This window comes from Phyllostomus discolor, chromosome 5 (genome assembly GCF_004126475.2).
Source record: "Phyllostomus discolor isolate MPI-MPIP mPhyDis1 chromosome 5, mPhyDis1.pri.v3, whole genome shotgun sequence".
Classification (NCBI taxonomy): domain Eukaryota; kingdom Metazoa; phylum Chordata; class Mammalia; order Chiroptera; family Phyllostomidae; genus Phyllostomus; species Phyllostomus discolor.
In genome coordinates, this window is record NC_040907.2 from 160,677,044 (window position 1) to 160,691,294 (window position 14,251).

Genomic DNA, 14,251 nt, shown 5'->3' on the forward strand with positions numbered 1-14,251 from the left:
AGCAACAACAATAAGTGGGTATTTTTCTTCCTGCAGACCTGGACAAGAAGACTGAATTATCCTGTGGTTGGTTCTCTAAAACTTCCTCGGAGGGATAGGATCTTACATGTGGAGGGGAACTTGGGACAATTGAAACCAGCGCCTCCCAGTCACTGCATCAGAGAATTGCCAGGGCAGTTTTTAGCTCCTGCTGGAGTTCCCCTTCAGTAGCTTCAGGGTGGGACTGAGGCTCTTGGGTGGTTTGGGGCAGAAGGCCTGGTTTTAGAGCCACTGGCCTTGCCAGGCCCCTTAGCCACAGAGAGGGTCTCGGGCCCTGGGCAGCAGTCTCGGGAACAGTCCGTGCTGCTCTCGGGAGGAAGAAATCGGCAAACGATGACCGAGGGTCTCCTCCATGTAGGACTATGTGCTGAGAGCTACAGTGAGGATGAGACATGGTCTCCCACGGGGACAGTTTGCTGTCTGATTGGAGAGACATGCTGTTCTTGTGCAAAACAATACGAGATTTCAGCATGTGTGCATAAGTACAGAAGCTTCTAGAAGCTCAGTTTCAAAAGGCAGTGTGACTTGGTTGTGTCAAGAAGGGAGAGATTACTGAGCAGGGCCTTGAAGAATGAGACAAAGGACCCAGACAGAGAGGGGCTTCCAGGTGAGGGAATCGGGTGGGAGGTGACACTGAACACAGTCCGGGCGTGGTGGCAGTGAGGCTCTGAGGGGCTCAGGGCTCCTCTGGAAGGTTTCAGCGTCTTCCCGGGACCCCCGAGGCGTGTGAAACAGCAGTGGAGGGGTCAGAGGGCAGGAACCCTCTTGCAGCTCCTTTCATGTGGGTCCAGCACTTGTGGTTTTTGTCAGCGTTGCCTGCCTGCCATGCCCCGAGGCTCCCGGTGGACGCCAGATGGTCCTGGTTATCTCACCCTCGTAGATGAAGTCAGTGAGTCCCTCACAGACAGCAAGCCTGGGCCCCAGGCGACCCAGCCAGCTGGTGGCGGAGCTGTGGGGCTGCTCGTCCTGGGTGGGGATGCTCAAGCCTTGGTGCCTCCCTCCGGGTGCACCAGCACTTACCACTTACCTAGGACCACACGGGGCCTGGCATCTCTCCCTTGTCTCAAACGCAGCAAGATGACCGTGGTCACTGAGCACTGTGACCGTGAGCACTGGGGATGGTCCCCTGGGGAGCTGTTGAGCTGCATCAGTGTAATCACAGAAGGGATGAAAAAGATACTACGTCTGGGATTTGCTTCACAACACTCCATGAGCGGGAGGGGGGGGGAGTGGGGGTATGGGCGAAGTGAGAGTGGCCATCCTCCTTGGTGATGGAAAGGGATTCGTGGGGGTTCCGTCTACCATTCGTTCTACTGCTGTGTGTATCTGAAATGTTCTGCGGTGCGAAGGTACCCAGAACGTCAGTGTAGACCTGCTCCGTTCTCTCCCCTTTTCACTTTTCTGCAGCAGTAACGCTTTATTTTACTTGCCCCCTGTACACCTTTGACCGTAGGAGGACGCGGCCAGGCTGGAGAGGAAGGTTGAGGACTTCCTTAGGGCTGTGAGAAGTTGATTCTGTTATGTGAGAGTCTTTGGCCACGTTTGTCCCTTTCTCAGGTCTTTGGGCCACAGAATGCCATCAATGTGGCATTATGACTTCAAATAGAGCAACTGGCTGCCAGTGTTCAGGGCGGGAGGGTCACCATGCCAGTGCCCAGCAGCCCTGGCCTACGGTCTCTGCAGATTGTCCTGTGCTTTCTCCGCTGCCCCGTCCCTGCATCTCGCCTACTATTCCCCCTGGAACGGTTACCAGGGGGCACCAGCTCCACGCGAGGCTCCGTGCCGGTGCCCGCTGTGCAGAGACCAACAACCTGATGCCTGCCTCACTGGGAACGTGGGACCCGAAGAGGAGTAACCTCAGAGGGCACCGGGCCGACAGTGGCCTCGGGAGGATGCTCTGTGGTTGGGAAAATAAGGGGAGGGACACATTTAAGCCGAGAAGAAGCTGGTCCAGCCCCCAAAGAACTCGAGGTGCATCTCTTGACCGCCGGGGGCCTGCGTGGGTTACTAGAGGATGTTCTCATCTGTGGTGCCTGGTTGGCTGGCTCTGCCCCTCCTTGGGCGGCACCCAGAGGTGAAGGGCACAGTTCCTCTCACCCCAGGCTGTCCTGCACCTGGCTGGGAGGAACAGTCACGAAGACTTAAGGTTGCAGAAGAGCAGAAGAAACGTATGGAGCACTTGGAGACTCTCTTTGCTACAGAAAGCCCCCCCACCCAACCCCCTCAGGGAATTCGTTCTGAAAAGTGGCTGGGGTCCCTTTAACCCAGTTTGAGGGGTGCATTCTTTAGCCCTTGCTGCTTCTGGCTTGGCAGTGCGAGCCATGGATGAGGGACCCAGGATGTGGCCTCCCCGGTGACAGCAGATCCATTATGCGACCCTGCCCTTGGTCATGGTGGCTCTTGCCCGCTTTCCCAAACGCCATTCGCTCGGGTGTTGGCCTGTGTGGAGGCCGTGCTACCGCTGGTCTTCCGGGGACCAGCCATGCCAAGCTGGCCTTTCCCGAGGTGATACAGGAGGCAGCCCCCATTTTGTGTCCTCAGGTGGGTGGGCAACAAGAAGACCTCCAGATGAACCTGCTCATTGTACCCCCCAGGTGGTGACAGACAGCCCCGGCGGAAGGACTGGTGGTCCTAGGTGGGGTGGAAGGAGGCATCCTGGGAGGCAGCCTTCTCCTTGGCCCTGATCCACAGCCTCCATTTATTTCCTTGGTTGGCCTTGGGTCTCTGCTTGTGGTCCCGGTTAAACCAATGAGGGGGTAGCTGACAGTGCAAGCCTTGGGTGGTCTGGTGACCTACTGGTGACATTGTCATATGCTCATAGAGGGTCAACCCTTACAGCTACGATCACATGGAAGAGACCATTTGCCACAACTCTAAGGCCTTTTCTCAGGCAGGTATCCTGACCAGTGCTAAGTTCCCGGGCCTCTTCTTGAGCAGAGCCGCCCTGGCCTCTGGACCTGCTCCTTCTCGACCTCAGGGGAAGGCATCCCGGCTTCTCCTTGTCGTTCTTTCCTTTTGCACTTCCCACAGACAGGAGATCCCTGCCCGGCTTGCACATTTGATGTCCCTTCCCGGTGTCCCAGCCCTGACCTCTCTCCCTGAAACCACAGGAAACCAACTGCTCCTTCTTTCTCTCCCTGACTCACATTTCCCCAGCCCGACCCTGCGTCTCGGCGCTGACATGGGCAGAATTCTCCGAGGGCGCAGAGAACTCTAGTCCCCGCTGGTCACGCGGCCCACGGCAGGTCTCTGGCCCTGGTTTCCCTTCTGTAAAGTGACATGTGTGATGACATCTCACATTTGTATCGTTCTGAGATGTCACCATTCTTTGTAAAGCATATTTTAAAAATTGAGGATAAAAACAGCCGTGGATTAAATTTCTTCATAAAATTCCTCATCAAGAGTTGACACTGAAGACCAAGGGTTGTTTTTTTTCTTGATTTATTGAGATGTAATTACACAGCATAAATTCACCCTGCTCTGTACATTTTAATGGAATGGATGGATTCGGTGTACTCTTTTGGAAGATGCTCTCGCCTTTATTTGGTGCCCATGACTTTCACTTTTTTTCATCGTTTATTTCTTATTGTTTTGTTATTTTCCATTCTGGGTTCAGGAAAGGGCTTTGGTCGGGATTTGGGGACTGGGGTTGGTTCTGTGCTGGCACAGCCACCAAACAGTGATTTCTGGAATGGGTGGGGCCTTTGGGCGCCTGGCATCCTCTGCCGTGAACCACGGCTCGCAGCCTGTGCTGCCCCCCCAACGGATGCTGAGCACCAGACAGACCCCGTGGAGGAGCACTCCGGAGCAAGGGCTGCAGGGATCATGGGAAGGATCTCGCAGTTGAAATGCCTATTGTCAGGTCCTGGTTCTCTAAGGATCTCTACGACCTTGAGTGTGTTCCTCAACCCAGCACAACTCCAGGAGTCACCGTCTCCATGGAACACAGTGTGGCTGGTGACTCTGGCCTCGTGCGAGGCAGAAGTCCGCCTCAGTCCCTCCGGGTCTCACTTTTCACGTGTGTAAAATGTAGAGGCTACACTCAGTGATTTTCAAGTCTCTTTCCAAGTTATAAGGCCTGCCTGCCTTCCTTCCTCCCCGCCCCCTTCTTCCCTTGTCCCCTTTCTCCCTTTTACATCTCGATATTTTCTTTTACTCAGGAAGGGGTGGGGGGCAGGTGGGAACAAATGCTACTTTTCCCCAGCATGTGCATGGTGAGCACCAGGCTCCTCCCCCCGCCCCACCCCCAGCTCAGTGGGCGCCCTGTCCCCCGGACCACTCAGCCCACCACGGTTCAGCATTTGCTCACACTGCTCATCCCCTGGGTGAAACCTTTTTCCCCCTAAAAAGGCACGTTTTCCCCATCGGTAGACTGGACGATGAAGCCAAGTCCTAGCTGCTTCCCTCTGGTATTTGCAAGGCTGTCTCTGGTCTGACGGTGACCTCTCTCACTTTGCCTAGAAACCTGGGAAAAACGTGGCGGCCATCATCCAGGACATTCATTCCCAGAGGGAGCGGGACATGTTCCGGGAAGCAGACAGGTGAGGCCCCCTCCCGGGATCTCAGGGCACGGGCTGGGCAGTTGGAAGATTCTCCTCTTTCTCATTCTGGAGGGATTTTCATTCACGCTGTGCCCCGCCCTTCCCCTTCCCCTCCCCCACCCTGTCCGTCAGCCTTTCTGGACGCTACTTTTCCACGTACCCGAGGAAACACAGAGGTCCAGTCAGAAGTGCTGCTCGGGTCCAACCTCAGGAAAATGCAAGATGCTAAGCTTTCTCTCAGCTGCTCCTTCTTTGTTAGAAAGGAGTGTAGGAGGGGAATTTATTGATAATTGGCTCTTAGGGGCAAGTCTATACTTTGCTAAAACAGCCTGGAAGTGTGTGTGTGTGTGTGTGTGCGCGTGTGCGCGCGTGCGTGTTCTATTCAGACCCAGCTCTTGATGTTTCATGGTTAAATGCAGGTGTAGGAACAGGAGTGGAAATGCTCTTCCCCAAAGCAGTTACTGGGCCAGTCGCTGTGAACACTGAATGCATTCAGTTTTCTAACTGAAGCTGTGACCGCGCCAAGCTGCGGCTACAGGTTCGCCACTGTCACTGCCCTCCAGAGACAGCTGCTGTGGCGAGCCAGGTGGAGAGCAGCAAGCAGGAGTGGGCCCCGGCCTGCCTGTCTTGGGATTCCTACCCAGGCCTGCCACAGGTGGCGCTCTGACGTCGCTGCCGGGGGCGGAGCCTAGGCTGTTTCCCTGGGATGGGTAAGGCCGCCAGATCCTGGGGGGCCACCTGGCCCTAGGGGGGCCGCCTCTCCATGTCCCCTGGTCAGTGAGGGCTGCATGGTTTTCCTGGGTTTGGGAAGCAAATGAAAATTGCCCATCCTTTTAGAATATTGGGTATGTGACTCAGTTTACCTGCTAAATAACTGAAAAACCTTCATAGCGTGTGTGTGTGTAGTGGGGGGGGTGTTATTTTTGTATGTAGCTGTTTAGGTTTGGGATTTTTTGCGTTTTTTAAACCATGATTATTTGTCTTTGAAAAAGCATGTGTAAAGCCCTCCTATGCCTCCTGCAGTTCTGCGGTGGGGGGGTTAGGGGTGGGGCGAACTAGGAGATGTTGCCTGGACCCTTAGGCAGGTGTTTGGGGTCATTTTCTGGATTTTAGTTTCTTCATCGAAGAACTACCAGGTCGGTTCTCTTCCAACCCCCAAATACTTTCCTAGTTCTTTGGTTTTGGATTCTCCTTCCCTTCCTCAACCCCACCCCCCTCCCCCACCCCCAGAAGCTAGCCCAGGATCTGACAAACTGAGAAGAAAAATAAGGAAACCGGAGGCCCAGAGGTCACCCTTATGCTGATGGGGTCAGAGGTGGGGGAGTGGCTTCACTCTTGTGGCCAAGGGGCCAACTCACTGAACCTGAGGGCTAGGCAGCCTCGCCCACCAGGCTGGAGCAGGGCTGCCCTGCCACATCCCCACCTGCACACCCTCCAAGGAGAGCTGAGCTTTCTTCCGAGAGGAAGAAAGACAGGGCTGAGCCAGACCAGGTCGATTATTCCCTGCCGTTCCAGGAGCAGGGTGCGTGCAGGGGCAGAGCCTGTGCTCGGGGGAGACCCCTGCTCCTGGGCCCCAGGCGGGAGGAAGGCTTCCTGCTGGGTGGCCGTCTGTGTGGCCCGCACAGCAGGGGCGGCGGAGAGTGCCCGGCCCATGGCACCATGGGGAGTGCTTCTATGGAGAGCCTGGGGATACCTGGGCACTGGGCTGGAGAGGTGCAGACTCCAAAACCCACGCCTCTCCTTTGCCCCTTCACAGGTACGGCCCCGAAAGGCCACGGTCTCGCAGTCCCGTGAGCCGGTCACTGTCCCCGAGGTCGCACACCCCGAGCTTCACCTCCTGCAGCTCCTCCCACAGTTCCCTGGGCCTCTCGAGGGTTGACTGGGGCAACGGCCGGGACTCCTGGGAGCACTCTCCCTACCCCAGGAGGGAGGAAGACAGAGACCCGGCCCCCTGGCGGGAGAACGGGGAGGACAAGAGGGACAAGACAGACACGTGGGCACACGATCGCAAACACTACCCGCGGCCCCTGGACAAAGCCGAGTTGGAGGAGCGACTCGAGGGCACGAGGGGCCACCGGGACAAGCACCCGAGGTCTGGGTCCCCCAGCCCTCTCCATGCTGCGTCGGGCTACAAAGGTCGGGACGATGGCTACTACCGGAAGGAGCCCAAAGGCAAATCGGACAAGTACCCGAAGCCGCAGCAGGACGCCTCGGGCAGGAACAAGAGGAAAGAGGAGGCCAGGCCGCGGGAAAGCAGGCACCCCCACCACGACGGCGCGGGCAAGGACGACGGGCTGGAGCCCAAGGTCAGCAGGGCCCCTGAGAACACCAGGCCCAAGCAGAGTGAGAGGAACAGAACCAGGAGACCCGACAAAGACCAAGAAGGAGCTGCTGACGGAAAGGACAGCGGAGTGGCAGAGAATGAGGTAATGACGTGATCACCTCCCCAGGTAAGGAGAGGCAGGCCCCAGGGGATCCTTATGTTAGCACAATGACGGGGAACATCGACCCACGGAGGGAAGCACTCAGTGAATGTTGACTCTGTGCCAGGTGCTGTGGTACACACTTTTTCTCAGTCGAGTCATTGAATCCTCAAGCAAACCTGTGAGGTAATCGCACCGCTGATGTCATTATGGCCGTAGGTAAAGAGACGGGGGCGCAGGGAGCCTAAGTCAGCTGCCCAAGGACAGACAGCCGGGAAGGGCAGAGCCGGCACTGCACCTGGACGGTCCGGCTCCAGAGGGCTAGCACCCAAAGGGAGGGAGGGGCGCGATGCAGAGGTTTTCCACGTTCCTGTTTGTCCAGGGCGGAGTACCTTGAGGTGTGTGCACCTCCAGACTCTGCCCGGGCAGAGGAGCTCTTTGGTCTGCTGTCTTCTCTCCTGCCCAAAGGACCCACCGATCCTGGGCCTTCGACGGGAGGCGGTAGAGGAGAAGCAGCCCCCACCCCCTAAATCAGACTGAGCGCCTGGGGTGTGGCGTGTTTCTCTAGGCGCTGTCCACAGTGTTTTACCTCCACTGTAACAAAAATGCTCTGAAGGTGGCTGGCACCTGTCACCGAAGCCTCTGGAAGGGCTTGTGACCTGCTGCGTGGCTTCAGTGCACACCGTGGGTCACGGGGAAAACAGCTCGGGGTGTGTCCCAGGTGCACAGTCTAACGTGGCGTACACTGTCTTCTTGCCAGAACTACCTTTGTCTAAGTAGAAGGGGAATAGTGTAGGTGAGGGGGCCTGCACAGAGAACCCAGTTTCTAAAATCCTACAGGCATGCCTCCTAGTCTGACCCAGGTGTCGGTGACCATATTAAGTCCAAATAAGGAGCCCAAAATCTCAGTGCCATGAACACTGAAGGGTCCCACCTTTGGCCGGTGTTTCAGCATGCCACTTTGCCAGGCAGTGTGCTAGCACAGGGAGGTCCCAAGGGAAATGGGACACAGTCCATGGTATGGCAGGGGCCAGGTGTAATGGTGGAGGCAGATGCACAGAAACAGTTTACATCCAGAGGCACCCGTGCAGCTGGAGTGGCGGTACGGGCGGGCTGCTCTGTGGGCAGCTGACTCTGGGCAGAGGTGGAGACATTTGAGCTGAGCATCGAGAGTGGGGAAGAAACAGTTTGGGAAGCGGCAAGGGCAACAGGAAGAAAGACAGACTGGCTTGAAAAACCCGGAAAGACGCAGCATGACTGCACCCTCAGGGCGTATCCAAGGGTAGTGTTTTTCAAGAGTAAAATCTTGGCTTTCGCGCAAACACAAAGTGGATGTGTGTCCAAGAGGCTATTTAACTCATTAGCGAATGAGGGAACCGTGAGATGCAAAAGCCAGTTCAAAGGAAAACCTGAAAACCAGGCAACACGTAGAGGCAATCATGTAGAACGTGGACACGAACTTGCCAACGGAGGCAAATCTGACCTCTCTCGTAGGGAACCTGGGACCAGATAAAATTGCAGCTCCTCCAGATAAGATGCCTTTGCGTCTCTCTGGACAAGAATCATTTGCTCGACTATCAGTTATCTGCAGTTCACAGAGTTGTAAAACAGCTCAGTTCAAGTTAAGGCACAGACTCTGGTGGAGCCAGATACCCTGAAGGGTGTGCTGGTGAACTGCCCAGCATTCCGTTGAAAGGACACCCACTGATCTTTCCGCCCGTCTCAAAGTGTCCCACGCTTTTTTTCCTGGCTGGCCTAGCAGGAGGAAGGTCAGGAGATAAGACCAGGGGATGGGTAAGGGGGACGTGAAGGACCTCCTGTATCTTGCTGATGACTTGGACTGGATCCTGAGGACTTGTGAATCAGTGGGTGTTTTTAAGAAGAGGGTATCATCTTCCCTCAGTGCCCCTGGGAACTGGTTCCAGGAGCCCCTGCGGATACCAAAACCTGAGGATGCACAAATCCCTTATAGAAGATGGTGCGGTATTTTCATATGACCTATACACATCCTTCCGTATACTTTAAATCATGTCTAGGTTACTTATATAATATCTAATACAGTGTAAATGCTGTGTAGATAGTTGTTATGCTGTATTCCTTAGGGAATAATGACAAGGAAAGGAAGTCTGTACATGTTCGGTAAAGATGCAACTACGTAGCATGTGTCCACAACAATGGAACTTTAGTTGTTGAGACTTTCTACCCGAGGTTGGCTACATCTGCAGATGCGGAACCTGCAGGCACAGAGGGCCAACGGTATACGCGTGGAGGTGTCCAGGGTGCTAGCGACTGGTCAGTGGCTCAAGGAGAGGCACAGAGGGGCGGAGAGCAAGGGCTCACGCTGCCAGTTGAGAACCACCTGCCCCTTCACACTCCTACCCACGCGTCTAACCGTGTTTCTCCTGCTGTTAGCCGCCTTTCGCGGGTTTGCACCATCCTTGCCCATTTAAGGGGGCTCACATTACAGCTCACCCTGAGAGCCCCTGAAGCAAAAGCGACCCACAGAAAGCCTCATGGGCTTTCCCACCATTCTGTCCCTCTCATGGGTTCGGTCTCTCCTAGCCTTGGAGAGGGGTCAGCAGGGACTAGTTGGGGGCGCCAGACAGATCGGTTCTGTGGGTCTGAAGCTGGGGAGTCCAGCACTCTTTGGTGGAATCACAGCAGAACAAAGGGTTTTCCTCCCTGACCTCAGACTCTATTATGATCTTAGAACAACCCAGATTCCCACAGGGCTGCCCGGGACTCAGATAACAGGCAGAAGGGACGGGACTTGGGGAACAAAAACCACAGGGCTGAGGACAGTGTCCCCGTCCTTCTTCTAATGTGCCAGGCACCTCCCACCGCTGGGCCTTGCCTGGGAGCCCCGCCCACCAGTCCATGTGGGTGCCACCTTCCCTCCTCTGTCTTTGCTCATCGTCACATTCTCCACAAGTTTATCTTGGCCACGACACACAATCACAACAACACACTTCTGTTTCTCCCTGGCTTTCCTTTCCTTGGTAGCAGCTGTCTCCTTCTAACCTATCCCCTCACGACTCTATTTATTTTGTTAGCGTCTGCCCAACTGCCCCCCACCCCCACTGTAACCTCCACAAGGGCGGGAATTCTTGTCTGCTGTGCTCACTGCTGCGCGCCCAGTCCCTAGATGAGCGTGGGCATTCATTACACACTTTGTTGAAGAAATGAATGACCAAACCCAGACTCGGGAGGCAGCGGCCTGGCTTTTGAGAACCGGGTCACGCCCTGTTCTTCTCCCCCTCGGTTTTCTCAGTTGTGAAATGGGTGTGATCACAAGGCTATTGTAGGACTTGAATGAGCCTGTGCTTGTTAGAAACCCCCTGGGATCTCTGGAGAAAGGGCCCGCGCTGGAGAAGCTGGTGCCGGGGCTGCTCAGTGTTTGTGGGTGGCCAGGTCCACGCCTGCTAAGAGCCACCCCCGCCCACGAGAGCGTAGCAGGGAGGGAGGAAGTGAAGTCACTGCCGTGGGAGAACGTGGGAAAGGAGCGCTCCTCCACCCTACTGGAAGGGGGACCCAGGGTACAGGCCCAGATGCCTAGAGGAGAGAAGCCAGGCAGGTGACACAGACCAGGTCATGTGAGAGAAGCCTTGTGGAGAGGGGGGCCATGGCAGGTGGCGGAGGAGGTGCCTGTGTGCTGGGAGCAGACAGCCACCGCCCAGCTCCGTTCCGTGCCTGCCGTCCAGGAGTGCACACCCTGCGCTGTGAGGCCTCCCGTTCCTGAGAGCAAGACCCAAGTCCAGATACCTGTTGACATGTCCCCCGTGTTAGAAACTGTGTAGACCAAAATGTGTCCTGGGACGGAGGGAGCCCAGAGGTCCCCCAGGTGCAGCCGCCAGCATAAACCCTCTGCAGGAGGGAGAAATAGAGGACCACTGGTTCTCGGTCCAGCGCTCAGGCAGGGGCCCGAGCACACAGGGAGGCAGCTGCAGACTTGTTATCCGTGCCCCCTCTCCTACCACTCTCCGTCCTTTCATGGGCCGATACCCGTGGAGCACCCAGCACTAAGGCTCGCTGAGAGTGAAGCTGAAATGACCCCCGATGTCCTGGAGCTCACGGTCTAGTGGAAAGACATATTAATCCAATAATTCCTCAAGTGAGTACGAGAGTGCGCGTGTGTCGTGCTTGGGAGGAGAGGGAGCATACACAGCGGTCACTGCCTGCAACCAGTCAGAAGCTTCCCTAGCTGAGGATGTGACTGCTGAGATTTGAAGGGATGGTGGGTATTTACTGGGTGAACAGGAAGAAGAGCAGAGAAAGGAAGAGCATGTGCAAAGGCCCAGGGGCCGGAGGCCAGTGTTGTTGGAGCAGCCCTGGGTTAGAAGGGTGGAAGGCGAGGCTGATTTTTCAGCAGCGGCTGCATCATGTGGGGCCTTGGAGGCAGGTGAAGGATTTTTGTTTATCCTGAGTGCAAGGGGAGGCAGATGAAATGTCTGAGTTAGAAGGTGCGGTGGGGGCCTGGTGGCTTTTGCGTTTTGGAGTACTGGAGCAGAAGGTGGAGACCCAGTAGGAGGTGGCTTATGGAGGCCATAGCCCTAGGGCGGCAGAGCCCTGCTTGCAACAGTCGGGACCTAGTATCTTGGTCCCTGAGCTGTACAGGCAAAGGGTGCATTGGCGGCATTTGTGTGTTTCCCTTAAGCTGCTGCTGTCACCTACCCATGGCCCCAGGGCCACAGGGGCACCGAAAGGCACTGCTCTGTTTCCTGTGCCTGCAGGAGGCAGAGCAGGGGTCTGCCTGCTGGGGGGCTTCTGGCCCGGCCAGGCTGTCCCTCCACCTCCCAGGTTGAACTGGAGAGGCTCCTTTTACTGTGTTGACTTGGGCATGTGGCTGTAGTAACTGCTTGGGAAGGATGCGGGTTAAGTACTTTGACAAGGGGAGGCCATGGATAATTTATTGGGGGAGGTGAAAATAAAGGAAAGTGGCCCCCGGTTGGTAGAGGCTGTGGGTCCTTCTGGTGGCTGAAAAGGCATTGGAGCTGCTGGTGCCCGTAGGTTAACTCAGGAGACTTGAGCAGGGATTTGGGTGGGGTGTTGTGCTCCAGACACTGGAAAGAGTAAGGACTTGAGGGTTTCCACTGTCTTCCCCGGTCCCATAGTAACTGGTTAAACCAGTCAGCCCTGAGCTCCTGCCTGCACCAGCTGGCTCCTCGCAGCTCAGGAGGGGTGTGTCTGCTCTTAAGAAATCAGTACAGTCACTCACTTCAAACCAACCTCAGCCAGAAACGTTGAGAAAATGCACTTTGCCCCTGGGAACGCCAGGAACAGTCATGCATTTGGCGGCCAAAATTCAAATCATGGGAGAAGATCCTCCCCAAACTGAAACGGGGGTTGCAACACTTTTTCTACAGAACACCAGATAGTAAATATTTCAGGCTGTGTGGGCCAAGGAGTGAAATGGAGGATATTATGTAGGTACTTATATAATCATTTAGAATGCAGCTATTTAAAAATGTGAAAAGCATCGTTAGTTCACAGACTACGAAAAGAGGTGTTGCTCAGATTTGGCTCGAGAGCTATAGTTTGCTGAGCCTTGTTTTAAAGGCTGATGAGAGACCCTAATTCTCAACCCAGACATTGGCTTTCAGTTGTTCCGTTTCCCCTGACATGTGCATTATTATGAGGGATCTCACTGGAGGGAGGGGATAGCCAGATGGGGCTGTAGCTGTAGGACAGAGATGGGGCACAAGAGAGGTGAGAAGGGTGCTGGTGGGTGACAGCCCCCTTCGTACCCATAAGGGGCCTGGGTGTGACATTTTATGGCCAAGACAGATCTGCTGGGGAGATGCACCCTGATGGCTGTGAACCCCAGGGCCGGTTCCCCCTCAGCCCCTCGACAGATTTCACAGCTGCAAAAAGTGTCCAGTTGGCCAGGGGTTTCTCATCGTTTAAAGGTATCAACCCAGCCATTAATACATTTCTGAGACTCCATTTGTCTGTGTGACCTGGAACGAGGTCTACTTAACCTCTCTGTGCCTCCGTTTCCTCATCTGTAAAATGGAGAAGATAATAGCACCTGCCTCCGAGAGGTTTTGTGAGGATAAAAGAAATGTGTGTGCAACACACCGGACAACTGTTAGCTGTGCTCGTTGCCCTGGCGTTCCTTTCCTCTGTGCCACTGCCGACTGTTGATTCGTGTGTTCTGTGCTTCCTTTGGCAAGGCCGGAAAAGAGGGCATGGAAGAAAGCACCCCATCGGTGGGCAGGCAGGAGAAGGAAGCAGAGTCCTCTGACCCGGAAAACACAACAACAAAGAAGGTAAAATCGGTTGGTCCCAGATGCTGATGGGGTAGCCTTTTCTGCACAACGAGCCACTGGGGACCGAGTTACGGGAGCCCCTGTCCTGTCCCATGATGCTCGGGTGCCCGCCGTGGAGGGCGTGCTCCAGACCCCACCAGTGGCTCCGTGAATGCAGCCGCCTCCCTGGCATTTCCTGGAGGAGCGGCTCTGCCCGGCCCTTTGCGTAGTCCTGACCGGGAGACCTCAGCCACATGCCCGGACGCTGCCGTACTCTCCGGGTGGTGGGCTGTGCTCACAAGAGAAAACATGTGCCCAAAAAAGACTCGGGCTTCAGAGCCAGGCTCCCAAAATAGGCCAGTCCCTTGGGAGGGGCCGGGACAGGAAGGGGGGCTTTGGGTACTCGGTCCGGAGCCCTGACCTCAGCAGGCCCAGGCTCTGGGATTAGCAAGATATCTCCTCTGCTCGTAAAGATTATTTTACATAATTAAAAATGAAAAACCCAGTGACGGTGCTGGGGCTGCCACGGCGCAAAGAAATGTCCTTGGAATGTGGCCAGCTTCGTGCCTTGTGGGTCAGGAGAGGCGGAGAGATGGGTATCGCTGGCTGGGAAGCTGATCTCCTAAATCTGGCTGCTGGGCCCATAGGTTGCTGGGGACACCAGGGGGAAGTGTCGCGGGGGGGGGGGGGGGCTACTATGAACCAGACTGTACAAGCTGCACCCCTGCTGGGAGAGGGTCCCTGGGGGGTTTTAGGGGGCACTTTGCTGCAGTTCCATTTAGTGATGCTTTACCTGCAAGGGGACAGCTCCAATACTTACAGTTTATAACTTAGTCATGCATTCATTCATTCATTCACTCAAAAACAACTTACTGAGTTCCTATGTACCGGGGGTCGAAGTTCTTCGTGCCATGCTAAAGGTGGTAGATTAAGCATTAAGGGCTTATTCCAAATCCTGTGCTGTTTTGAGCCTCCTCCTAGGGGTGAATCAGTGATGTGG

At 55.5% G+C, this 14,251-nt stretch overlaps 1 protein-coding gene across 1 annotated transcript in view; it reads left to right on the forward strand.

Annotated features, from left to right (window-relative positions):
* Positions 1-14,251, forward strand: part of RBM20 (RNA binding motif protein 20) — a 183,019-nt gene that overhangs the window by 152,159 nt on the left and 16,609 nt on the right. The window contains exons 8-10 of the mRNA XM_036027277.1: positions 4,501-4,580; positions 6,337-7,006; positions 13,177-13,272. Of these exons, the coding sequence (XP_035883170.1) occupies positions 4,501-4,580; positions 6,337-7,006; positions 13,177-13,272 (846 nt within the window). The remainder of the gene's footprint in view (positions 1-4,500; positions 4,581-6,336; positions 7,007-13,176; positions 13,273-14,251) is intronic.